Source organism: Cherax quadricarinatus, unplaced genomic scaffold (assembly GCF_038502225.1).
Source record: "Cherax quadricarinatus isolate ZL_2023a unplaced genomic scaffold, ASM3850222v1 Contig129, whole genome shotgun sequence".
In the NCBI taxonomy this organism is placed as follows: domain Eukaryota; kingdom Metazoa; phylum Arthropoda; class Malacostraca; order Decapoda; family Parastacidae; genus Cherax; species Cherax quadricarinatus.
The window spans coordinates 49,667-75,746 of NW_027195155.1; the positions used below are offsets into that span (position 1 = coordinate 49,667).

The 26,080-nt window shown below is 41.9% G+C and overlaps 1 protein-coding gene across 3 annotated transcripts in view; it reads left to right on the plus strand.

The window, feature by feature from the left end:
• Positions 1-26,080, plus strand: part of LOC128701007 (PR domain zinc finger protein 5) — an 82,398-nt gene that overhangs the window by 46,267 nt on the left and 10,051 nt on the right. For all 3 annotated transcript variants that reach the window (XM_053794559.2, XM_053794560.2, XM_053794561.2), the window contains 3 exons: positions 8,621-8,810; positions 11,542-11,723; positions 24,753-24,894. In XM_053794559.2, the coding sequence (XP_053650534.1) occupies positions 8,621-8,810; positions 11,542-11,723; positions 24,753-24,894 (514 nt within the window). The remainder of the gene's footprint in view (positions 1-8,620; positions 8,811-11,541; positions 11,724-24,752; positions 24,895-26,080) is intronic.

A 26,080-nucleotide genomic window follows, 5' to 3' on the forward strand; every position in this document is an offset into this window, starting at 1 on the left:
TTTTTTGACACCAGGAGACACCTCAGGATTTGTGGTTGCGACATTCAAGGGGTTAAGATTTATCTGAAGTGGGTCACAACACTATCACTGTACATGTTGCCAACACAGCCTGCAACAGATTTGTCAGGGTGAAGTTCATCCATAAATAATTGCACTTCAGTCCACTTTTCACAAATGTCAACCCTTTCAGGGTCCGTGCTGTAGGTCTACGGCTTTACGTTCAGAGTCCAAACCGTAGATCTACGTCATGAGCTCAGCTCACTCTGATAAGCTATGAGCAGTAAGTTTGGGCCTAGATATGAGAGAATACATCTATATGGTATGTGTGCACCACAAAAAAACAAATCCTGCAACACAGTGCATAATGAGAGAAAAAGACCGTAATTTTCGATTAAAACTGAATTTGCAGTGTTTTTTCGTATGTTTTTTATAGTTGTATTTGCAATTTCTTGGACTCATTTGATAGAATGGAAGACATATTACAGAAATAGAGATAATTTTGATTGGTTTTAGTACTGGAAATGGCTTGAAACTGAGCTCAAAGTAGCAGAAATGTTAAATTTTTGCCGATGTTCAAGAGTAAACAAACGACCTCACACGTCTAATACACGCCGGCTGGTGGGTCTAATATATGTTTAATACACGCTGGCTGGTGGGTCTATATATGTCTAATACACGCCGGCTGGTGGGTCTAATATATGTCTAATACACGCCGGCTGGTGGGTCTAATATATGTTTAATACACGCCGGCTGGTGGGTCTAATATATGTCTAATACACGCTGGCTGGTGGGTCTAATATTTGTCTAATACACGCCGGCTGGTGGGTCTAATATATGTCTAATACACGCCGGCTGGTGGGTCTAATATATGTTTAATACACGCCGGCTGGTGGGTCTAATATATGTCTAATACACGCCGGCTGGTGGGTCTAATATATGTCTAATACACGCCGGCTGGTGGGTCTAATATATGTTTAATACACGCCGGCTGGTGGGTCTAAAATATGTCTAATGCACGCCCGCTGGTGGGTCTAATATATGTCTAATACACGCCGGCTGGTGGGTCTAATATATGTCTAATACACGCCGGCTGGTGGGTCTAATATATGTCTAATACACGCCGGCTGGTGGGTCTAATATATGTCTAATACACGCCGGCTGGTGGGTCTAATATATGTCTAATACACGCCCGCTGGTGGGTCTAATATATGTCTAATACACGCCCGCTGGTGGGTCTAATATATGTCTAATACACGCCGGCTGGTGGGTCTAATATACGTTCACAAATGTGGTGATATTATTTATACAGTTATTACAATATTGCATAACAGTAAATCTTCTATTTTTTGGTTTGAATAAAAATTCATTATGTGAATAAAAAATCAAAATGGAATTCATTTGTAAAACCTGAAAACATAACTAATGAACAGAGGAAATGTTAGTTTAGTGCCAGGAATACTTACATTGTTTATTCTGGACCCTATTTTGTAATTGGAATATTTTGAACTTTGCACTAAATTGGCCAAATTACCAATTTCTGCTCACTTTATTTTAATGTTCAAACAGTTGACTTGGCAATTTCTTGTGCACAATTGATAGAATAGAAGTAATACTAGTGAAATAGCTAAGAATTTGGTCGACTGGAGTAATATAATTGGCCTAAAATGAGAGTCAAAGTCGGCAAAATCGCCAATGCGTAAATATCGCCGACACATCAAAATTCGCAAGAGCATAATTTTGTCAATTTTCCATCAAATTTCGTACTTTTTGTTTTATTACCTTCAGAAAAAGATTCTCTACCATTTCATAAGAAAAAATAACAAAATTATTTTTTGGAAATTCTTGGACCCTGGTGTGCACTTTGAAATCTGGCCTCTGGACCCTGAAAGGGTTAATCTTTGAAGAAGGCGTCTTCCTCCATCTCTCTTCCTCCTCCTCTGCAGCAATTTCCTGAGCTGTAGTCTCTTCCTGTTGCAGATGAAGCTCTTGCAGCTCTTCAGTGGTTAGCTCTTCATCATGGTCCTCCACCAACTCTTCCACATCCTCAGAGCTCACATCCAACCCCATGGAATTCCCCATTGACACACTACTTTCCACAACTGGCATAGGCTCCTTAGGGTCAGCCCCAAACCCTTCAAAATCTCTCTCTTGTACACAATCTGGCCACAATTTTCTCCAAGCAGAATTCAAAGTCCTGGAAGTCACTCCCTCCCAAGACTTACCTATAAGGTTTATGCAAGTGAGGATATTGAAGTGATCTTTCCAGAACTCTCTTAGGGTCAGTTCAGTGTCTGAGGTCACTTCAAAGCACTTTTGAAACACTGCTTTGGTGTAGAGTTTTTTGAATTTTGAAATGACCTGCTGGTCCATGGGCTGAAGGAGAGGAGTGGTATTAGGAGGTAAGAACTTCACCGTGATGAAACTAAACTCCTCCACTATTTGCTCTTACAAGTCTGGAGGATGAGCAGGATCATTGTCCATTACCAGGAGGCACTTGAGTGACAGTTTGTTTTCCAGGAGGTATTTCTTCACACTGGGGCCAAACACTTCATTAAACCAATCAAGGAAATTTCCCTTGTGACTCATGCCTTGCTGTTAGTCTTCCACATCACACACAAATTATTTTTGACGACATTGTTTTTCTTGAATACTCTGGGATTTTCAGAGTGATACACCAGTAAAGGCTTCACTTTGCACTCCCCACTAGCATTACAAAACATGAGAGTTAGCCTGTCTTTCATAGGCTTGTGTCCTGGAAGTGCTGTATCCTCCTGTGTGATGTAGGTCCTCTTTGGCATTTTCTTCCAAAAGAGGCCTGTTTTGTCACAATTGAACACTTGCTGGGGTTTGAATTCTTCAGTGTCTACGTACTCCTTAAACTCCTGTACAAACTTCTCGGCCGCTTTTTTGTCAGAACTGGCAGCCTCACCATGCCTTACCACACTGTATATGCCACTACACTTCTTAAATCTCTCAAACCAACCTTTGCTGGCCTCAAAATCACAAGCATCACCACTCGTCATTGCCTTTTCACATATTATCGACTGCATAATACTATCTCCTGCTAACTGTTTTTTGGTAATCCACAATAACCTTTCTACTTCAAGGGTTTGTGATCTCTTTTTTGTCAGCATATCTACCCATTTTGTAACAACAGCACACTTTATTTCCTTTCCCTTCACCACAATTGAAGTAAAAAGTTGAATGGGGTTTGCCATACATCCTGGCAAGTTCTGTAACACGCACTCCGCTCTCGTATTTTTCAATGATTTCCTTCTTGAATTCGATCATGTTCCTCACTTTCTTTACCAAAGGGCTGGCACCAGCTTTCCTTGGGCCCCTGGTGACTTATTTAGCAGTAGCAAGCACAAAAAATAATGGATTATTATTGTGGCTAGCTGGTCTAGTGGCTAACGTGACGGTCTGGAGTTTTGAGACTCTGACCGCGGGTTCAATCCCGGCCGGGGTATGGTTTGTTTGCAATCGTGTCATTACGATTTCGTGAGTCATGTTGACAGCAGTGAGGGGACTTGAGCTAGAGTTCGTCACGGCCACGCTAGCTGGAGATTCGTCTGTAAAAACTTGCATTTGTGGTCACAGTGGTGCCTGTGCTAACCTTCCTATGGTGTAGAAATATACTTAGTGTTACGTTGGTTTGTCCCTTATTACTTTGATTGTAAGGTTCTCACTACATGTTCTAGTGTGGGGTAGCTTTTACTTAATGGCCTTATTTGTCTAGGGGTAATACTTACATCATGGCTGATCATCTTGAGTGTCTCTGATACCTTTTCACCAGCCCTCTTCACAGGTTATGTAAACTACTACTATAAAAATATAACTGTATTCTCAATAGATATGTACAGAATATACAATCACAGCCTCCATTTTCAAAACAAATCTACACACTCCATCCTGTGCTCCACATGGTGTGTTCCAACACTCTTCCTTCTCTCTCCTTGACATAACTCTGGGCTAACCAGTGTTTTGACACACTTTAGTCACCCTGGGTATGGTGGCCAAAACTTAAATTATAAAAACTCACCCCTGGAGCACACATGATGCCCCAAAAGATAGGAGAAGGACCCAGAGATCCTGCCAGGTTGAAGGTCAGCCACAGAGAGAGAGAGTCAGAGAGAGGGAGAGAGAGAGAAGCCTACCTAAGCTCCTCCCACCAAAACAAAAGACTGTTGCCAAGCACAATTCTCCAGTTACCACAATTCTACCACCTCTTAACTTTACTTTTACAAAAAGAAATACAACTTTATAAACTACTTATTTAAATTGTGTGTTTATGTGTCTATAGTATAACCTATTATATTGAGAAAAATAGGTTTGACCCAGCTGCCTCTCAGTCATAAGGTTGATCAGTCCTTCTGACATTTAGAGCAAAGTCCCCATCAATTCAATATAATTAGGTATTCCAGAGTAACTGTTACTTATAAATACATGTTGGGTCCTATAGCCCCATAACACCCCCACCTCCAGACGAAGTCTCACAAAAGCTAGCCGTGTCCCTCAGGATACGGCTAGTAAAAAGTATATTGCTTAAGTCTGAAGGCGGTAAACAAGACTACTAGAAATGCTACATTTTCCCAGCACCATAACTACTCTTCACTTTACTGTTATTTACAAGAGATTGCAGAATTTTTTAGAAAAGCATTTTAACCATACCCATATACTCAAGGGTGTAACTATCTACAATTTTAGTGACTTTTAAACAATACACATTACAATGCAAAAATTGCACACAATGCCCACTGTGAAAGCCCGCACCAACAGGCCTGTGCCTCTGCTACGGTAATCCAGCAAGCAACTGGTAATCCAGGGTGGCAACTTCCTGATCAGGAGACGAGAGTAGAGCCAAACCCAGAGCAGTCAGGTGTACACCAGGCAGGAAACTTCACAAAACATGTCAAGGTGTCTCTCACTTGGTGGCCGAACCAAACAGTGAGACTTCCAGTCAACACTCACGATCCTTAACATGGTCAGGCACTCAAGCCCATCTTCCGAGGTCCCACTCCACACAGATCCTCCAAACTTATGAAGAGGAGGCTGTCATAGAACATGGAGGGGTCCAGGGGACCACAAAGGCAAACCGTCGGGCCGTTTTGTATATAGAGCACACCAAGACACAACATCACATACCTTCCTGAACGTCTCATGTTACCGAAGGTTGTCAACCACTGCCTCAACTCACATTTAAGTACACCCTGACCCTCGTCACACTTTTGGCTCTGACTCGACTCCTTCACAGTCAGATGGCTGGTAGAGAGTACTCAGGCTCGCTGAGAGTTCACCACTGCAAAAACAACAAGGTCAGCACAAGACAAACACTATGTACAAAGTACGCACCATGCATCTACATGAAACATCTAGAGAGAGCATCAGCAACCACATTCTCTGAGCCTTTTATATATTTAACTTTCAAATTAAAAGGCTGTAGGAACAAAGCCCATTTTAAGAGTCTGATTTTAGTCACTATACACAGGAACAGGATGAAGAGATCCTGAGACATGTACAAATGCTGAATAGCCAGCCCCAAAATGAAAATTTTCTTTCCTGTGGTAAAATGTTGACATTTAAACTTAGAAGGTTGTTCATAGACAATAACAGTTCTGCAACCTCTCGCAGTGCAACAACAAACACCAAAGACTTCTCTTTGCACCCAGGTTGGATACATCAAGTTTACACAAACACCATCACGTTCCATCTCACACACAAATTTTAAGCACACAATGAACACAATTTGCATTACACACATTAAAATGGTACTGGAACACAGGCCATGGAAATCACATCTTCCATGTTTTAGCTTATTTAAAATGTTTGCATCTTTTAGTGCATAAGTATCAATCTTTCTAATTCTGTAAACCTTAGTTGTTAAACGTACTCTGTGGTAGTCAGTGTTTATGCCCAGGGTGCCATCTAATTTGGGAACCATGAAGCATGGGAATGCCCACTGACTCTCACTAAGCACTACAAACTGGTGTTGGAAGAATTTCACTTCTTCCTCCATCTCCAATTTTTCATACAGATTTTTCCCACACAAAAATTGTTGAATTGGCTCAGTTTCCTTAACAATTTCCTCATGGAGTTTCAATTTTTCCCCATTACTGACATCCCAAACTTTTATAAAGTTCCAAGGTGGCTGAGCCAACTCTCCAACATTTTTCTCATTAAAACCAAGCATGCATTTCCCAAAATCTTTTACACACATGTTATTTCTTAAATACACTTTTGGTATTTCATACAGATTATTGTTTTGCAGCCCTTTACATTCCATTAAAACATTGGTCTCTCTGAATTTTTGACATAACTTCAAACCTTTTGACCGGTTACTGTGTACTCTATACTCATTCTTTTTCTGCTCAGGGGTGTGGGTTTTATATCTAACCCCTGGGAACTTCCTCCACAACATGTTCAGCTCACAGCAACTTGCCATACAGATTTTCACATGAATTGGCTCCAGTATCAGCACTTCCTCTCCAGCCTCCAGAGTATCATGGTCCACATTATGGTCCCACATCATCATCCTGGTCTGGTTGATGAGCACGTTCACTGGTACCATCCACCTCATACGAGCCAAACAGTATCTGAAACTGAGAAAAAGCTCCGAGGGGGGAGCATCACCATCCTCCCCAAGCCAATAGCTCAGAAATTCCAGAGTGCTTCCCCACTCAGCAAATACAAAGAAAGGGATCCTCTCATCCCAGTTGTTAGTATTGTCTATACCATAGGCTTGCATCATTGTCTTGAGGGCTTGATGTAATTTCTCTATTTCCCCTTGAGATGGAGGGTGATAGGCCATTGCAAAGTTAGGCTCTACTTTTAATTCCTTCAAAACATTTCTAAAAGACTTTGAGGTAAAGTTAGGCCCTTGGTCTTTTTGCACTGCTTGAGGAAAACCAACATGAAAAAAGAACTTCATCAAAGCCCTTAAGACTACACGAGCTGTTATCTTATGCAGAGGGACTGCTTCCAGGTACCTGGTAGTGGAGCAAATATTTGTGAGTAAATAATCATTTCCCATTCTGGTCCTTGGGAATGGGCCAAGTACATCTACTACCAGCTTGCTGAAGGGTTCACCTGGTGCTGAAATAGACTGAAGGGGAACAGGTTTAATACTTCGACTAGGTTTCCCTATAAATTGAAAGACATGACAGCTCTCAATATACTCTCTGACAGTCTCCCACAGCTGAGACCAGAAGAAATGCCTGGAAACCTTGGACATCGCCATCTGGGGATAAAACCCTTGTTCTCCTTCCATTGATACTGCAAACAGAGGTGAATTCTTTGTAAGAGTTTCCTCCCTGAAATGAAAACACTTATTGTGGCTAGCTGGTCTAGTGGCTAACGCGACGGTCTGGAGTTTTGAGACTCTCTGACCGCGGGTTCAATCCCAGCCGGGGTATGGTTTGTTTGCAATCGTGTCATTACGATTTCGTGAGTCATGAAATGTATTGTATGAACCCGCGGGGTGATGGTCATGCGCTGGTAAACAATGGCACACTGAGTGTGAATAGTGCGGGAGACTGGCTTTGTGTGACCGGTGACGGGCGGATGCGTACCAGACGGTTGCCAAATCATGAGGCCAATCACGAACTGCGAAGCTAAATTTTGCCGAAAAAACTTGCCGAAAGTCGGATTTCACAAAAGTCGCGGCTGCCAAACAGCGGGGGTCCACTGTAGTTGATTGGCCGGTGTCTTGTGTTCAGTCAGTAAAATGGAACACATACTAAAGAAATAGCTAAGAATTTAGTCAGCTGGGACAGTATAATTGGCCAAAACTAGGCCTCAAATTTGCGAAATTGCTGATGCGTAAATATCGCTGACACAGCAAAATTTGCATGAGCATAATTTCGTCAGTTTTCCATCAAATTTCATACTTTTTGTTTCACTGGAAAAACATTCTCTATCATTTCATAAGAAAAAAAATCATTTCTGAAAATTCTTGGACCCTGTGGACACTTCAGACCGGGAGTCACGACCCTCAAGGAGTTTAGGGCTAAAATCCCTTATCTTGTGTGATGATGGTTTAAGTTATGATATTTTAACTTTAGACAATTCAGCTTACAATACAGCCTCTCCTCACTTAACGACGGAGTTGCGTTCCTAAGGCCACATCGGTAAATGAATTTGTGGCTACGTGAGGAGCATAATGTAATGGTAGTGGGTTTGTGTCAACCATCTTTGATGTTTTAATGTCACCTTTGCACCATGTATAACATTCTTAGTATATTTTAAATGTTTATACAGAAGTGTACTGTATATTGTAATAAACAGAATAGAGGAAATCAGCTCCAATGTACAATATTTAGGTTTGCATGCTGGTCAGAGAGCTGGTCATAAGTCCGAGTACGTCATAAGTCCGAGTACGTCATAAGTCCGAGTACGTCATAAGTCCGAGTACGTCATAAGTCCGAGTACGTCATAAGTCCGAGTACGTCATAAGTCCGAGTACGTCATAAGTCCGAGTACGTCATAAGTCCGAGTACGTCGCTAGGTGAGGAAAGGCTGTATTAATACAGGATTTAGTTTAAGTTTTATACAACATATATAAATTTATATACTTATGCTTAGAGTCCTTCCACTGACACTTGTACTCTCCCTCTGGACTCAGTCGGGCTCACCCAGGCGCCAAGGTGCCGGCACTGACCAATCAGGAGTGTCCAGAGTGCGGTGTCGGGTGCCGGTCTGTCACAGCATTGAGGCGACACCTGAGGACTACCCATCCATCCGTACTCTTGCATAAGTGCCAGCACTGTAAGGCTGCCTTCAAGTACTCCTACTTGCTGAATCGACACACTAAGGTTAGTATGTACTCTGGCTAGACTGACACACTGAGGTTAGCACTCTGACTGACCCACCACACTAGGGTAAATAGGTAAGTACTTGTACTTTCTAACTCCCCATGCTTAGGCAAGTATAATAGATTTAATCTTTAGAAATAGATCTTAACATTGAATAGTCTATCTAAACTTAACCAGAGGTCACCTTGACATGCCTATAGTTGTGACCTCCCAATAATTGAATTAGGCCTATTGAAAACCCATAAAACAGGCTGGGTGGGGGGTTGTAGGGAATCCTTACCTGTCCTCTGGAAAATTAGCAAAAATCGAATATTTCTCCTACTTTGGGCCCAATTTTAAACTACTACTAGTCTTGAAATTGCTCAAAATCATTGTTATTTCAGTAGTATATTTTCCATTCTATCAGCTGATGCCCAAGAATCACCAATAAAACCATAAAAACCCTCCGAAAAAATACCTCGAACTCGCTGTTTTAACTAAACCAAACACTCGATCCCAGTTCTGCATTTTGTATCATGCACTACATAGGGATGATGAGAATAGCATTGTCAAGTGATAATCCAATGGCCATTTCCTACCAAGGTGACCTGAAAAAGAAGAAACACTTACATTATCACACTCCATCACTGTCTTGCCAGAAGTGCCCCTATGCTACAGTTAAGTACTGCAATATGTCAGCATAAATCGTTCAGGTTATATCATTGACCCTTTTATTGTCCATGATGTAGATGGAAGTCATTGAGCTGAGGGTCCCTGATCTAGGTTCTAAGTCATGAGCTCGGCTCACTCAGATAGGCTGTGAATGGTGAATTTAGGCCTAGATATGAGGTAGTGGGTCTCTGTGAAAAGATCCTGCCTCACGCATTGGACAACGAGAGAGACAAGACTGGGACTGCGTGTTTGGTTTAAAACAACAACCTTGAGGGGTATTTTCAGGTGGTTTTAATGTTTTTTTTTTTGGCAATTTTTAGCATGATTTGATAGAATGGAAAGAGAGGTGATTTTTGAGTAATTGAGCTCATAGTAGCAGAAATATTAAATTTTGGCCGATATTCCAGAGGACGGGTAAGGCCGCCGCCCTATAACCTAATTCAGATATTGCGAGGCTGTAAACGATGAACAATCATTTCTGGTCATATTTTGTTATCAGAGAAATAAATATTGTATTTTTTGTGTGAATAAGAATTGAAAATTGAAGTCAAATGTAATACAGGAGAGAGGCCTAGGGAGGCCTGAGGACATGACTAAAAACAGAAGAAATGTTGTTTGAGTGCCAGCAATGTCTTTATTATTGACTCTGTTTCTGAAGTGGAATTTTTTGAATACAGTAGACCCCCACTTTACGATCAGCTCCCAATGCGACCAATTATGTAAGTGTGTTTGTACGTGTATGTTTGGGGGTCTGAAATGGACTAATCTAATTCACAATATTCCTTATGGGAACAAATTCGTTCAGTAATGGCACCTGAACATACTTCTGGAATGAAATAATATCGTAAACCGGGGGTCCACTGTACTGTGCAAAATTGGCACCGATTGCCGTATTCTGTCCACTTTTTAGGGTACTGTAGTTAAATTGTCAGTGTCTTGCACTCGGTCCACATAATGGAGGAAATACTAAAATAAACCCCAAAGTTGGCAAAATTGCCGATTTGTCAAAATGACAGGACTCGTGTGATGGTGCTAGGCTTACATAACTGTGGTACCACCTTCCAGTGGTGCAGCTGGGTGAGGTATCAGTGGTACACCATTACTATAACTGTACCATCTTCCAGTGGTGCAGCTGGGCGAGGAATCAGTGGTACACCATTACTATAACTGTACCATCTTCCAGGTGGTGCAGCTGGGCGAGGTATCAGTGGTACACCATTACTATAACTGTACCATCTTACAGGTGGTGCAGCTGGGCGAGGTATCAGCGGTACACCATTACTATAACTGTACCATCTTACAGGTGGTGCAGCTGGGCGAGGTATCAGTGGTACACCATTACTATAACTGTACCATCTTACAGGTGGTGCAGCTGGGCGAGGTATCAGCGGTACACCATTACTATAACTGTACCATCTTACAGGTGGTGCAGCTGGGCGAGGTATCAGCGGTACACCATTACTATAACTGTACCATCTTACAGGTGGTGCAGCTGGGCGAGGAATCAGTGGTACACCATTACTATAACTGTACCATCTTACAGGTGGTGCAGCTGGGCGAGGTATCAGTGGTACACCATTACTATAACTGTACCATCTTACAGGTGGTGCAGCTGGGCGAGGTATCAGCGGTACACCATTACTATAACTGTACCATCTTACAGGTGGTGCAGCTGGGCGAGGTATCAGCGGTACACCATTACTATAACTGTACCATCTTACAGGTGGTGCAGCTGGGTGAGGTATCAGCGGTACACCATTACCATAACTGTACCATCTTACAGGTGGTGCAGCTGGGCGAGGTATCAGCGGTACACCATTACTATAACTGTACCATCTTACAGGTGGTGCAGCTGTGCGAGGTATCAGCGGTACACCATTACCATAACTGTACCATCTTACAGGTGGTGCAGCTGGGCGAGGTATCAGCGGTACACCATTACCATAACTGTACCATCTTACAGGTGGTGCAGCTGGGTGAGGTATCAGTGGTACACCATTACTATAACTGTACCATTTTCCAGGTGGTGCAACTGGGCGAGGTATCAGCGGTACACCATTATAACTGTACCATCTTACAGGTGGTGCACCTGGGTAAGGAGACAACAGTACACCGTCACAACTACAAATGCGATGACTGTGGACGACTGTACCTTAGGAAGGCCAGACTGGCGTCCCATATCATGAAGGTACACTCATACCCCAGCCAGCAACGGTACCACTGTACGTCATGTAACCTCGACTTTCCTAACAATAAGGACAAGTAGGTGGCTACTGTATTATACTGTACCTCACTACCATACTGCACCACACTGTACCATACTGCACCACACTACCATACTGCACCACACTGTACCATACTGCACCACACTGTACCATACTGCACCACACTGTACCATACTGCACCACACTGTACCATACTGCACCACACTGTACCATACTGCACCACACTGTACCATACTTCACCACACTGTACCATACTGCACCACACTGTACCATACTGTACCATACTTCACCACACTGTACCATACTGCACCACACTGTACCATACTTCACCACACTGTACCATACTATACCACACTGTACCATACTGTATTATACTGTACCACACTACCATACTGTATTATATTGTACCACACTACCATGCTGTACCATAGTGTGCCACACTGTTCCATACTGTACTACACTGTACCATACTGCACCACACTTTACCATACTGTACCACACTGTACCATCGTGTACCACACTGTACCACACAACCATACTGTACCACACTGTGCCATACTGTATCACTACCATACTGTACCACACTGTAGCATACTGTACTATACTGAACCACACAATCATATTGTACCACACACCCATACTGTACCACACTACCATACTTTCCATACTGTACCACACTACCATACTTTCCATACTGTACCACACTACCATACTTTCCATACTGTACCACACTTCTGTACCATACGGTATTATACTGTACCACACAACCATATTGTACCACACTGTACTATACTATACCATACTGTATTATACTGTACCACACAACCATATTGTACCACACTGTATCATACTGTACTATACTGTACCACACTGTACCATACTGTACCACACAACCATATTGTACTACACTGTACTATACTGTACCATACTGTATTATACTGTACCACACAACCATATTGTACCACACTGTATCATACTGTACTATACTGTACCACACTGTACCATACTGTACCACACAACCATACTGTACCACACTGTACTATACTATACCATACTGTATTATACTGTACCACATTGTACCATACTGTACCACACTGTACTATACTGAACTGTACAATGTACTATACTATACTGTACAACACTGTTGAACAGTCTTGGGCCCCAGACACTTATGGTGCTTTCTCTTAATGGTCTTGAAGACAACCAGGTGGTCTTGAAGACAACCAGGGGTCTTGACAACCAGGGGTCTTGACAACCAGGGGTCTTGAAGACAACCAGGTGGTCTTGAAGACAACCAGGGGTCTTGACAACCAGGGGTCTTGAAGACAACCAGGGGTCTTGAAGACAACCAGGTGGGTTTTGAAGACAACCATGTGGTCTTGAAAACAACTAAGGGGTCTTGACAACCAGGTGGGTCTTGAAGGCAGCCAAGAGGTCTTGAAGACAACCAGGTGGGTCTTACAACCAGGGTTTTGAAGACAACCAGGGGTCTTGAAGACAATCAAGGAGTCTTGAAGACAACCAGGGGGTCTTGAGGACAACCAGGTGGGTCTTGAAGACAACCAAGGGGCCTTGAAGACAATCAGGGGTCTTGACAACTAGGTGGTCTTGACAACCAGGGGGTCTTGAAGACAACCAGGGGTCTTGAAGACAACCAGGTGGTCCGACTGTTTAATATTATCTGTGGCCAACATAAATTACTTAACAGAATCTTGTAAAATTATTGTATATTCTTAACAGTTTAAAAATCTTATGTTAGGTGTAACAGTGCAAGTTGTCAAGCACTAGTGTAACGACCAGTCTCTGGTTAACCCGAGCTACCTCTAAGTATGTCATGTGATCCGACCTTATCTCAGGTCACCCCTCCCCACATTTGACAGTAGCAGCTGATCTACAGCTGAAGGTGCATTACTTGGAAGTCCTCTGTTGTAACTGAGCCGTATTCCTTTAGGTCATACTTGAGGTGCTCGTGGGGGACTTATCTATGTACAGTGGGCCTTCGGATTTCGGCCACTTTTTTGGCCGAAATTCTATCCTGGATTTTGGCTGGCAACTCGGAAATTGGCCGTATTGGATGCTTCCACCCGCCATGTGTGCGAGTCAGTCTGACTGTGTCTCTTGGTGAGTGAGCAAGACTCCGTGCATTCATCCAAACATTTTGTTACAATCCATTGTTTTTTGTGGTTGTTTATTGAGTGCAACTGCGAAATAAGTCACCAGTGCCAGCCCTTTGGTAAAGAGAGAAACACGATAAAATTCAAGAAAAAAACTGTAGCAAAGTACGAGAATGGTGTACGTGTGCTGGAGCTTGCCAGAATGTGTGGCAAATCCAAATCAACAATCACTTCCATCCTGGCAAAGAAAGTAGAAATCAAGGAAACTAATGTTGTGAAAGGGGTAAATATGCTAACAAAACAAAGGTCAGCAATAGTCGAAGATTATCGAAGATTATTGGTGTGGATCAACGATAAACAATTAGCGGGAGATAGTTTTGGAGTCGATCATTTGTGAAAAGGCAAGGCAGTTGTATGCAGATCTTGTGAATAAAATGTCTGGAACGAGTGCTGATATTTGTGAATTTAAGTCCAACAAAGGCTGGTTTGAGAGATTTAAGAAGTGTAGTGGCATACACAGTGTTGTAAGGTATGGCAAGGCTGCAACTTCAGACAAACGTGCGGCTGAAGAATTCATGCATGAATTCAAGGAGTACGTAGAGGCTGAAGGATTCCTCCCCCAACAAGTGTTCAGTTGTGACAAAACAGGCCTCTTTTGGAAGAAAATGCCAAAGAGGACTTACATCACACAGGAGGAAAAGGCACTGCCAGTGCACAAGCCTATGAAAGATAGGCTTATTCTTTTGTCCTGTGGTAATGAAATTTTGGATTTCAAAGGGAAGCCTTTACTGGTGTATCACTCTGAAAATCCCAGTGTTCAAGAAAAACAGTGTTGTCAAGAGTAAATTGTGTGTTGTGGAAAGCTAATAATAGAGGCATGGGTCACAAGGCAAATTTTCATTGAGTCCATGAAGTGTTTGGCCAGAATGTGAAAAAATACCTCCAGGAAAATAAATTGCCACTCAAGTGCCTCCTGCTACTGGACAGTGTTCCTACTCATCCTCCAAACTTGGTAGACCAATTGTCTGTGGACTGAAGTTTTATAACAGTGAAGTTCTTGCCTCCTTACACCACTCCTCTCATCCAGCCCATGGACCAGCAGGTCATTTCTAACTTCAAAAAACTCTAAACAAAAGCAGTGTTTCAAAGGTACTTTGAAGTGACCTAGGACACTGACTTGACCCTAAGAGAGTTCTGGAGGAATTGCTTCAATATCTTCCACTGCATAAGCCTTATAGGTAAGACTTGGCAGGAAGTGACTTCCAGGACTTTGAACTCTGCATAGAGAAAATTGTGGCCAGAATGTGTCCTCGACAAGGATTTTGAAGGGTTTGATTGAGTCTGACCCTGTTGACCCCATGCCTGTTGTGGAATCTATTGTGTTCTTCGGGAAGTCTATGGGGTTGGATGTGAGTGACCAGGATGTGGAAGAGTTTGTGGAGGACCACAGGGAAGAGCTGCAAGACCTTTAACTGCAGCAGCAGCAGATCACAGCTGAGGAAATTGCTTCAGAGGAGGAGGTAGAGAGACGGGAGACTGTGCCTTCCTCAGTGATGAAGGACATGTGTGCAAAGTGGAGTGAGTTGCAAAGTTTTGTAGAGAAATATCACCCTGACCAAGCTGAAACATGTCATATATGCAACATGTTCAGTTGTGCAAGAATGGTATATAATACCTCATCTTCTGTATATAGTTCTACTGTCTTCAAGTTATGTCCTGGAATTTGTATTGATAAAGCCACTGGATGGCGAAACGTCTACAATAAAGATACCCAGATGTTGCACATGTGTCTTAATTTCAACATGTTCAGTGAAAAAACCTTGCCCCTCTTCAGGCAAATCTTAAAGAGATGACAGAAACAGAGCTCTCTGGACAGTTTTTTGTGCAACAGGGGACCAGTGACTCAAGCTGGTTTTAGTGGCAGTAAAAGACAAAGAAGGAAAGTAACCCCAGAGAGAACTTTGATAACTGAAGTCCTTATGGAGGGGGATTCCCCTTCCAAACAATACTCTCTCCCCCCTCCCCCTCCCCCTCCCCCTCCCCCTCCCCCCTCCCCCTCCCACCTCCCCCTCCCACCTCCCCCCTCCCCCCTCCCACCTCCCCCCTCCCCCTCCCCCCTCCCACCTCCCCCTCCCACCTCCCACCTCCCACCTCCCACCTCCCCCCTCCTCACCTTCTTCCATACGCCAACAAGAGTCTTCAATAAGGTATGTAATGTTCATTCATTATTAAAATTAGTACTTTATATTTCTTTCTCATTGTTTTGTGTATGTAAAACTATAGTTAATTTTTTAAAAATGTATTTTTTTTTATATTTTTTGGGTGTCTGGAACAGATTAATTGTATTTACATTAATTCTTATGGGAAATATTATTTCAGTTTTCAGCCTTCTCGGATTTAGGCCGACCTTCTGGAATGGATCACGGCCGATAACTGAGGGTCCACTGTATTACGTCCCAAGTCCAACATCTGATATATTTACCAGTGTTCTGAAAATCTCCGGGGGATAACTTGTAACTTTATTTTTGTCAATGGAAATGAAACCTTAAATAACAAAAAAAGGCACAATACTGTGACTGGAACGATACACAAATAACCCGCACATAAAAGACAGAAGCTTACGACGACGTTTCAGTCCGACTTGGACCATTTACAAAGTCACACTGTGTGACTTTGTAAATGGTCCAAGTCGGACTGAAACGTCGTCGTAAGCTTCTCTCTTTTATGTGCGGGTTATTTGTGAAACCTTAAAGTCATGTACATAGTTCTCAGTAAATATTCTTGCGCTCGTAAGATACCAGAGAAAAGCTGATAACTTATAAGTGATATGTTCTAAGGAACAATATATTATTAGAGGCCATAAATTTTTCTTGTTATTCTTGACTCCCTATGAAAAGTAGATAGAAATTCATCAACTTTGAAAAATAGTTAGAAATTCATCAACTTATTATACCTCGACATCCTGTAAAGTGAAAAAGAGGATAAGCCGGCAATAATACTAAGTTCTAGTTACTATTTCCTCCAGTTTTCCATAACGGAGTAGATGGAATTTGTCCTCATTGAACATCATATTGTTTACCGTTGCCTACTGGAAAACTTTGTTTATATCTTCTTGGAGGTTAACCGCGTCCTCAGCAGATGACAGCCTCATGCAGATCCTAGTATCATCCGCAAAGGATGATACGGTGCTATGGTGTATATCTCTGTCTATGTCTGATATGAGGATGAAGAACAGGATGGGGGCGAGTACTGTGCCTTGTGGAACAGAGCTCTTCACTATGGCAGCTTCCAATTTAACTCTGTTTACCACTGCGCTTTGTGTTTGATTGGTTAGAAAGTTGAAGATCCATCTCCCCACTTTGCCATTTATTCTTTTAGCATGCATTTTGTTTGCTATTACACTATTATCACACTTGTCAAAGACTTTGGCAAAATCTGTGTATACTGCCTCTGCATTCTGTTTGTTTTCCAGTGCATCCAAGACCATGTCATAGTGGTCCAGTAGTTGTGAGAGGCAGGGGTGACCATCCAAGACCATATCATAGTGGTCCAATAGTGAGAGGCAGGGGTGACCATCCAAGACCATATCATAGTGGTCCAGTAATTGTGAGAGGCAGGAGTGACCATCCAAGACCATATCATAGTGGTCCAGTAATTGTGAGAGGCAGGGGTGACCATCCAAGACCATATCATAGTGGTCCAGTAGTTGTGAGAGGCAGGGGTGACCATCCAAGACCATATCATAGTGGTCCAGTAGTTGTGAGAGGCAGGGGTGACCATCCAAGACCATGTCATAGTGGTCCAGTAGTTGTGAGAGGCAGTTGAGGGTGTTGTTAGGACTTTAAACTAAGATTAGTTAGAGGTATGGCTTTAGAAATGAAAAATAATGAGTATGGAGATATTGACTTAGGTTTTGATAATATGAAACTTAATAATAACAGTCATTGAGTAATGCTGGATAATGATAATTACAGAAATTGTGTAAAAGCAAAGGTGAATAGGAAAAAGGTGCAGAAGAACAAACATATAACTGTATTTTATGCTAACAGTCGAAGTGCAGGAAATAAGATTAATGAATTACGTTTGCTAGCGTGGGCTGGGAACTTTGATGTCATTGCAATAACTGAAATATGGTATAATTTAAAGAATCAGGCTATGATTGCTGAGTGTAATATTCAGGGGTTTAAGGTGTTCCATGTGGATAGATAGATATAATGGGAAGGGGGGAGGAGTTGCATTATATGTTCGAGAAAATATAAATTGTTGCATAAAAACAGGTATAAAAATAGATGGAGCAGTAACAGAATCTGTTTGGGTAGAGTTTGTAGAGGGTCAAGAAAAACTAATTCTAGGTGTAATATACCGACCTCCAGGATTGGATCACGATAGAGGGAGACTTTGAGATGAAATTGTCAGGGCTTCTAGACATAGTAATGTAGTGATAGTAGGGGATTTTAACCCTTTCAGGATCCAGAGGTAAAATTTCAAGGGGTGCTCCAGTGTCCAAGAAATTTTGAAAAAAAAAAAAAATTTTCTTACAGAATTAAAGATAATGTTTTTGTGAAGGCAATAAAGCAAAAAAAAAAAATTCTGATCAGTATTTACCGAAATATAGAGGCGGGAAGTTGACCCAAAATGACCGAGTGGCGGCAACATCGGCAACTTCCGCAAAATCGCATTTCTTTATTTTGTGTTTTTTATACTTTTTTCTTTTCTAATTTTTTTCTTTTTCTAGTAACATTTGTGGCCTGTGAGACCAATACTGTATTTTTTTTTTTTAACAAGTCAGCCGTCTCCCACCGAGGCAGGGTGACCCACCGAGGCAGGGTGACCCACCGAGGCAGGGTGACCCACCGAGGCAGGGTGACCCACCGAGGCAGGGTGACCCACCGAAGCAGGGTGACCCACCGAGGCAGGGTGACCCAAAAAGAAAGAAAATCCCCAAAAAGAAAATACTTTCATCATTCAACACTTTCACCTCACTCACACATAATCACTGTTTTTCCAGAGGTGCTCAGAACACAACAGTTTAGAAGCATATACAGTGGACCCCTGCCTTATCATATTAATCCATTCCTGAGAGCTCATCGTAAGCCAAAATTATTGTTAGCCGAATTAATTTTCCCCATAGGAAATAATGGAAATCAATTAATCCGTTCCTGACACCCCAAAGTATGAAAAAAAAAAATTTTACCACATGAAATATTAATTTTAATACACACAAACTGAAGAAGATATGCACAGTTACTACTCTACTAAGAATAGAATACATGACACTTACCTTTATTGAAGATCTGGTGATGACCGATGGGATGGGAGGAAGGGAGAGTGTCGAAGTTATTGTTTAGAAGGGGAATCCCCTTCCATTAGGACTTGAGGTAGCAAGTCCTTTTCCGGGGTTACTTCCCTTCTTCTTTTAACCCTTTGAGGGTTTCGGCCGTACTAGTACGGCTTACAGCCCAGGGTTTTTGATGTACTAGTACACCTAAATTCTAGCGCCCTCAAATCTAGTGGGAGAAAGCTGGTAGGCCTACATATGAAAGAATGGGTCTATGTGGTCAGTGTGCACAGTATAAAAATAATCCTGCAGCACACAGTGCGTAATGAGAAAAAAAAAAACTTTGGCCGTTTTTTTTGGAATAAAACAGCGACTTTCCACTGTATTTTCATATGGTATTTATTGTTGTATTCTAGTTTTCTTGGTCTCATTTTATAGAATGGAAGACATATTACAGAAATTGAGATGATTTTGACTGGTTTTACAATGAAAAGTACCTTGAAATTGAGCTCAAAGTAGCAGAAATGTTCGATTTTTACCAAAGTTCAGAAGTAAACAAATCATGCTAAGCATCCAGTACACGTCAGCTGGTGAGTCTGATATTCTTTCACAAGTGCGCTGATATTATTTGTACCATTTCCACACTAATGCAGTAGTCTGCATAACAGTAAATCTTCTATTTCTTATGAGAATAAAAATTCAAAGTGGAAAGCAAAAGAATGTAAGAGAGGCCTGGGGATGTGACTAATGAACAGAGGAAATGTTATTTTAGTGCCAGGAATGTCTGTCTTGTTTATTCTGGACCCTATTCGGAAATTGGCATCTTTTGAAATTTTTGTGAAATTGGCAAAATTGCTAAATTCTGACCACTGTATTGGATAGTTGAAATTGGTAAATGGGTGGTTTCTTGCATGCATTCAGTAGAAAAAATGGAGTTCAAGCGAAATATTCATGTTTTTTGTCGACTAGTACAGTGGAATTGGCAGAAAATGGGGCTCAAAGTGGGCAAAATCGCCGATGCGTAAACATCGCCGAGACCACTAACTTCGAGAGAGCATAATTCCGTAAGTTTTCCATCAAATTTCATACTTTTGGTGTCATTATGATGGGGAAAAGATTCTCTATCTTTTCATAAGAAAAAATTATTATTTTTTTTTTTAAATTTGGCCGACCCTGAGAACGAGTCTCAGAGAGGGCCTGTCGACCCTCAAAGGGTTAATGCTACTAGGACCAGCTTGAGAGTCACTGGACATCTGCCGCACAACAAATCTGTCCATAGAGCTCTGTATCTCCCGTTCCCTTAAGACTTTCCTAAAATGGGCCATAACATTGTCATTGTACAGGTTGCCAACACGGCTTGCAGTAGCTGTGTGTTACAAAACAATGCTATTTCTAATAATCATAGAGATCTCCAGTGAATACTAGAAAGGACTGCCCTTCTAGCCCCCAGCCTGTTACTGGGTTTTTGTAACAAGTAGTCAGTACATTGGACCCTCGACCAACATTGGCATCGTCTAATGTTAAATCTGACTAGCGATACATTTTTACGCAAAAATTTTGCCTCGACTAGCGCTAAAAAACCCGACCAACACTATACGTTCCGTTCGAGACGCGTCCACTTTGGCCTGAGCGCACCTCACTTGTCCCGTGGGCGCCAGTGTTTACAAGCCAGCCAGCCACCACGGTCCCATCCAAACATACAAACGGAACATTTCATATTATCACAAGTCCTAATGGAAGGGGATTCCCCTTCTAAACACTAACACCATCCACACTCTCCCCTCCTCCCATCCCATCAATCATCACCAGATCTTCAGTAAAGGCAAGTGTCATGTAACTGTGCATATCTTCTTCAGTTTGTGTGTATTAAAATTAATATTTCATGTGGTAAAAACAATTTTTTTTTTCATACTTTGGGGTGTCCTGCACGGATTAATTTGATTTCCATTATTTCTTATGGGGAAAATTAACTTGACTAACGATAATTTTGACTAACGATGAGCTCTCAGGAATGGATTAATAGCGTTAGTCGAGGGTCCACTGTATCCTGGTCCAATTATCCATTAGAATTCAGTAAGATTTAATAGTGTTTCAGGATTTCAACTGGTAGGCTACTAACTAAAGAAATTAAAATTTAATAAGTTTATTTGTAACAAAATTGTCTAGGCGTATATTATCAAATTAAATTAATCAATTGAATATATAGGATACAAGTTCCTACACTTCTCTCGTCTACAGTAGTTTAGAGCTGAAGGCTCATATCACATCTTCATGGCTTTTAAGTACCGTCTGGTACATTGTTAACATTTATTAACATAGTACAGATATATACAAATAAGTTTGTGTGTATGTGTGTAAGTGCTCTAAGTAGTTTGCTATGTCTCAAGAATCGACTAGACTTAACCAGTGACTGACTAAAAGTCCTCACACAAACTAACTTCTTGACCAACCTGGCAATCAGACAGCTTGCTTGAACAATAAAATGACTGTTAAGCCGAACAACAATATAACGAGCAACTGCGACACAGAATCAGGAACAAAGAGATAATATAACGACACTAAGTAGGGACCATCAGCAGATCCTCCACAAAAGTCACAAAACTCCTATACTACTGAATCTAAGTTCAGCATAAGAAAATCCCTGACTGTGACATTACACAGATACCAGTACACATTAGGTCAGAAGCTACAGCTCAGGACCTGAGTTTCTCAGAGTGTCTATGTGACACACAACCTCAGTACAACGTCGAAAATCTCTAAGTCTAGGCAATGTTCTGTGAACAGAGTTCCACAGAACCAACAAGAAGAAAGCAACAGAGATGATCTTCCAACAAGGGAGAGCTAGGCACATCTTGTTCGAAGAACGTCAAACAGACAAGAGACTGAGAAGCCCATACAGACTACTCCAGGCGAGGTGTGATCACCCCCCTGATCATGTGACTCCGTGCTGCTGCCCAGCAACACAGAGAAGCAGACAGAGTAACGAGCAACGAGCGATAATTACAGTAGTTAGACAATCAAGACTTGAACTATGAGCACTGAATAATATATATAAATGTTACATCCTACCTAATAATATAACTAAGTCAAATAATAATATAAAGCAATATACAGTTGACCCCCAGTTTGCGATGCCACCAGTATCTGATAAATCCAGTATTCGATACATTCTAACGCAGAATTTTTGCCTCGGTTCCCGTTAAAAAACCCGGTATACAATTCGTCCGAGATGTGTCCACGTGTGTGCCAGTGTTTACAAGCCAGCCAGTGTGCTCGCATCTAAGGATACATTCGGTACATTACATATTATCACAGTGCTTTTGGTGCTTGTTTCTGCAAAATAAGTCACCATGGGCCCCAAGAAAGCTTCTAGTGCCAACCCTTTGAGAAAAAGGGTGCTAATGATTATTGAAATGAAGAAAGAGATAATTGCAAAGTACGAAGGTCGAGTACGTGTGTCGGGGCTGGCCAAGTTGTATACAAAACCCCAATCAACCATCTCTACTATAATGACCAGGAAAATGGCAATCAAGGAAGCTGCTGTTGCAAAAGGTGCAACTGTGATTGCAAAACAGCGACCGCAAGTGTTAGAAGATGTTGAGAGACTGTTATTGGTGTGGATAAATGAAAAACAGATAGCAGGAGATAGCATCTCTCAAGTGATCATTTGTGAAAAGGCTAGGCAGTTGCATGACGATTTGGTAAAGAAAATGCCTGCAACTAGTGGTGATGTGAGTGAATTTAAGGCCAGCAAAGGTTGGTTTGAAAGATTTAAGAATTGTAGTGACATACATAGTGTGATTAGGCATGGTGAGGCTGCCAGTGACTCTCAAGCTGGTCCTAGTGGCATTAAAAGAAGAAGGGAAATAACCCTGGAAAAGGACTTGCTACCTCAAGTCCTATTGGAAGGGGATTCCCCTTCTAAACAATAAGTTCGACACTCTCCCCTCCTCCCATCCCATCAATCATCACCAGATCTTCATTAAAGTTAAGTGTCATGTATTCTATTGTTAGTAGAGTACTACAATCTGTGCATGTCTTCTTCAGTTTGTGTGCATTAAACTTAATATTTCATGTGGTAAATTTTTTTTTTTCATACTTTTGGGTGTCTTGCACGGATTAATTTCATTTCCATTATTTCTTATGGGGAAAATTGATTTGCTTTTCGATAATTTTGGTTTACGATGAACTCTCAGGAACGGATTAATATCGCAAACCGGGGGTCCACTGTATTTACAATTCTTAATGAAGCTCATGTCCCCACAAAGTCACTCTGCCAAGTCTGAAGGATGACCAGGAGCATTGTCTAATACCAGGAGGCACTTAAGGTCCAATTTCTTTTCCATTAGGTAATTTTTCACAGTGGGAGCAAATGCATGGTGTAACCAGTCATAGAAAAAGTCCCTAGTGACCCATGCCTTAGTGTTTGCTCTCCACAGCACACACAAATTAGCCTTGAGGACATTGTTTTGCCTGAATGCTCTGGGAGCTTCAGGGTCAGGGTCTGCCTCAAACCCTTCAAAATCCCTTTGGATCGCGTTCTTCACTTTCTTTACCAAAGGGCTTGCACTAGCTTTCCTTGGGCCCATGGTGACTTATTTAGCAGTTGCAATCACAAAAAAATGGATTATTACGTATGAACCCGCGGGGTGATGGTCACTTGTTGGTAAACAATGGCACACTGAGCGTGAATGGCGCGGGAGACTGGCTTTGTGTGCGCGGTGACGGGCGGACAGGTACCAGACGGTCGCCGAATCACGAGACTAATCACGAAACTCGAGGCCAGATTTTGCCGAAAAAACTTGCCAAAAGTCTAATTTCACGAAAGTTGGTGCTGCCGAAACTCGGGGGTCCACTGTACTAGGATTTATTTCAAGAAGTATAAGTAACAGAAGTCCGAAAGTTATTTTACAGCTCTATACATCACTAGTGAGGCTTCAGATTAAGCTGCTCAGTTTTGGTCTCCTTGCTACAGGATGGATATAGACTCACTGTAGAACATACAGAGAAGAATGACTAAAATGATTTACTCTGTAAGGAATCTCCTGTATGAAGATAGACTTAGCCTTAAATCTCCACTCTCTGGAGAGACGTAGAATGAGGAGAGACATCATTGAAGTGTATAAGTGGATGATGGGCATGAACAGAGGTGATATTAATAAAGTACTGAGGGTGTCGAACCAGGTAAGAACCAGAAATAATGGATTTAGGTTAGATAAATTTAGATTTAGAAAGGACATAGGTAAGTACTGATTTTCGAACAGAGTTGTGGATGTGTGGAACAATCTTCCCAGTAGAGTGACGACATCATGGACCATATCATAGTGGTCCAGTAGTTGTGAGAGGCAGGAGCGACCTGCTCTGAACCCATGTTGCCCTGGATTGTGGAATTGTTGGGAATCCAAGTGGTTTGCAATCCTGATTCTTAGAACTCTTTCAGAGACTTGTATGATGTAGGATGTTAAAGCTATTGGTCTATAGTTCTTAACTGTAGTTTTCCTGCCACCTTTATGGAGTGGGGCTATATCTGCTGACTTAAGGTGCGTCTATTGCATAAATTCAGCGTCTTGTGTGTGTGTGACTTTTCATCTGTTTTGCCTCCAGGGATTATTTCCCTGATATTGCTGTACCACACTTCACTCTGACTTCACTGTAACACACCGTACCTCCCCAGGATGCGACACTACCGTACCGTGCACCGGGTACGTGCACACCAGTGCCACGAGTGCTCTAAGTGCTTTGACACGGCCCAGGAGCTGAAGGAGCACCGCCAGGAGCACCGTGTCCGGTGCACCGTCTGTAACAAGACCTTCCTGGTAAGTGCACTGTCTGTCATGTAGGGCCTCCCTAGGCCTACTACTGTTATGTATAGCCTCCCTAGGCCTTCCATTTATGTAGGGCCTCCCTAGGCCTACCACTTATAGGGCCTCCCTAGGCCTACCACTTATGTAAGGTCCCCTTGGGCCTAGGAATTCAGCAGCCCCCCCTATTGGCATTGATCCAATTCATGGCCTATTTCAGGCCACTTCCAGCAATCAAGGTAGAACTGTGTGGGACACATTGGATAATGAGGTAGTAAATACTATCCAGGAGGTGATAGTACAGGGATTAATTAAATAATGGCATCATAACATACACTAACGTAGTACAAAGATTTGGTCACTAATATTAGTCAGATTCTGTAATGTTTGTGTCATGAAGGAAGTTTGCTAGTTCATTTTCATTTGTACTATAGTACACAAGGCCTACATTTGTTTTTCTTGCTAGAATTTGTCCATCACGTACAAAGCGCTGGTGAATTTTATCATTCTCACTTTTCAGTTTTCTCACTCTGTACAGGAGATTCTGGCATTTTCTTGTGAGACTCATTTATGTATATATTTTTTTTGCTTTAATAGATGAACTTATTAGATCTCTTTTTCTGTCTTGTGTGTGAAATCTAAGCATAACACTTTTTCTCCCTTGGTTCCCTAGTAACTGTGATTCTTTTATTTCCGACACTGGCACACTAACATGTAGCTGGTCTTGTATGATCTGAAGAGTTGTAGCTTTGCAGTTGGTATGGTTTAATTCACTAGGAAAGAGTAGACTGTTAATCACTACTGCATCGGCTAGCTTATGTTGCTCTGCCTTATCATCTTGGTAAGCAAAATAATTGTTCAATTGGGTATCCATATTTATTTTCCAGTCCTTGATAGCATCTTCAACCTTCGTGTTTAGGGAAGTTATTTGATCTGTGTGGCTGGCTATGACTGCTTGGAGGGTCTTGCCAAAATCAGTCGTGCCAGTTGATGTTAGCTGTTGTTCAAGGCAATTGATCTTATTCTCAAGGTGAAGTAACTTAGATTCATGGTTTGTTATTGTTGCGTGAAGGGCCATATTTTCAGTATGAAGATTCAAGTTATCCGTCGTTAGGGTGGTGATGTAATTCTTTAGTGTCAGGATCATTAGTCATACCTGAGAGCGTATCAGATGGGTTAAATCCTATGAAGGTAGTAGATG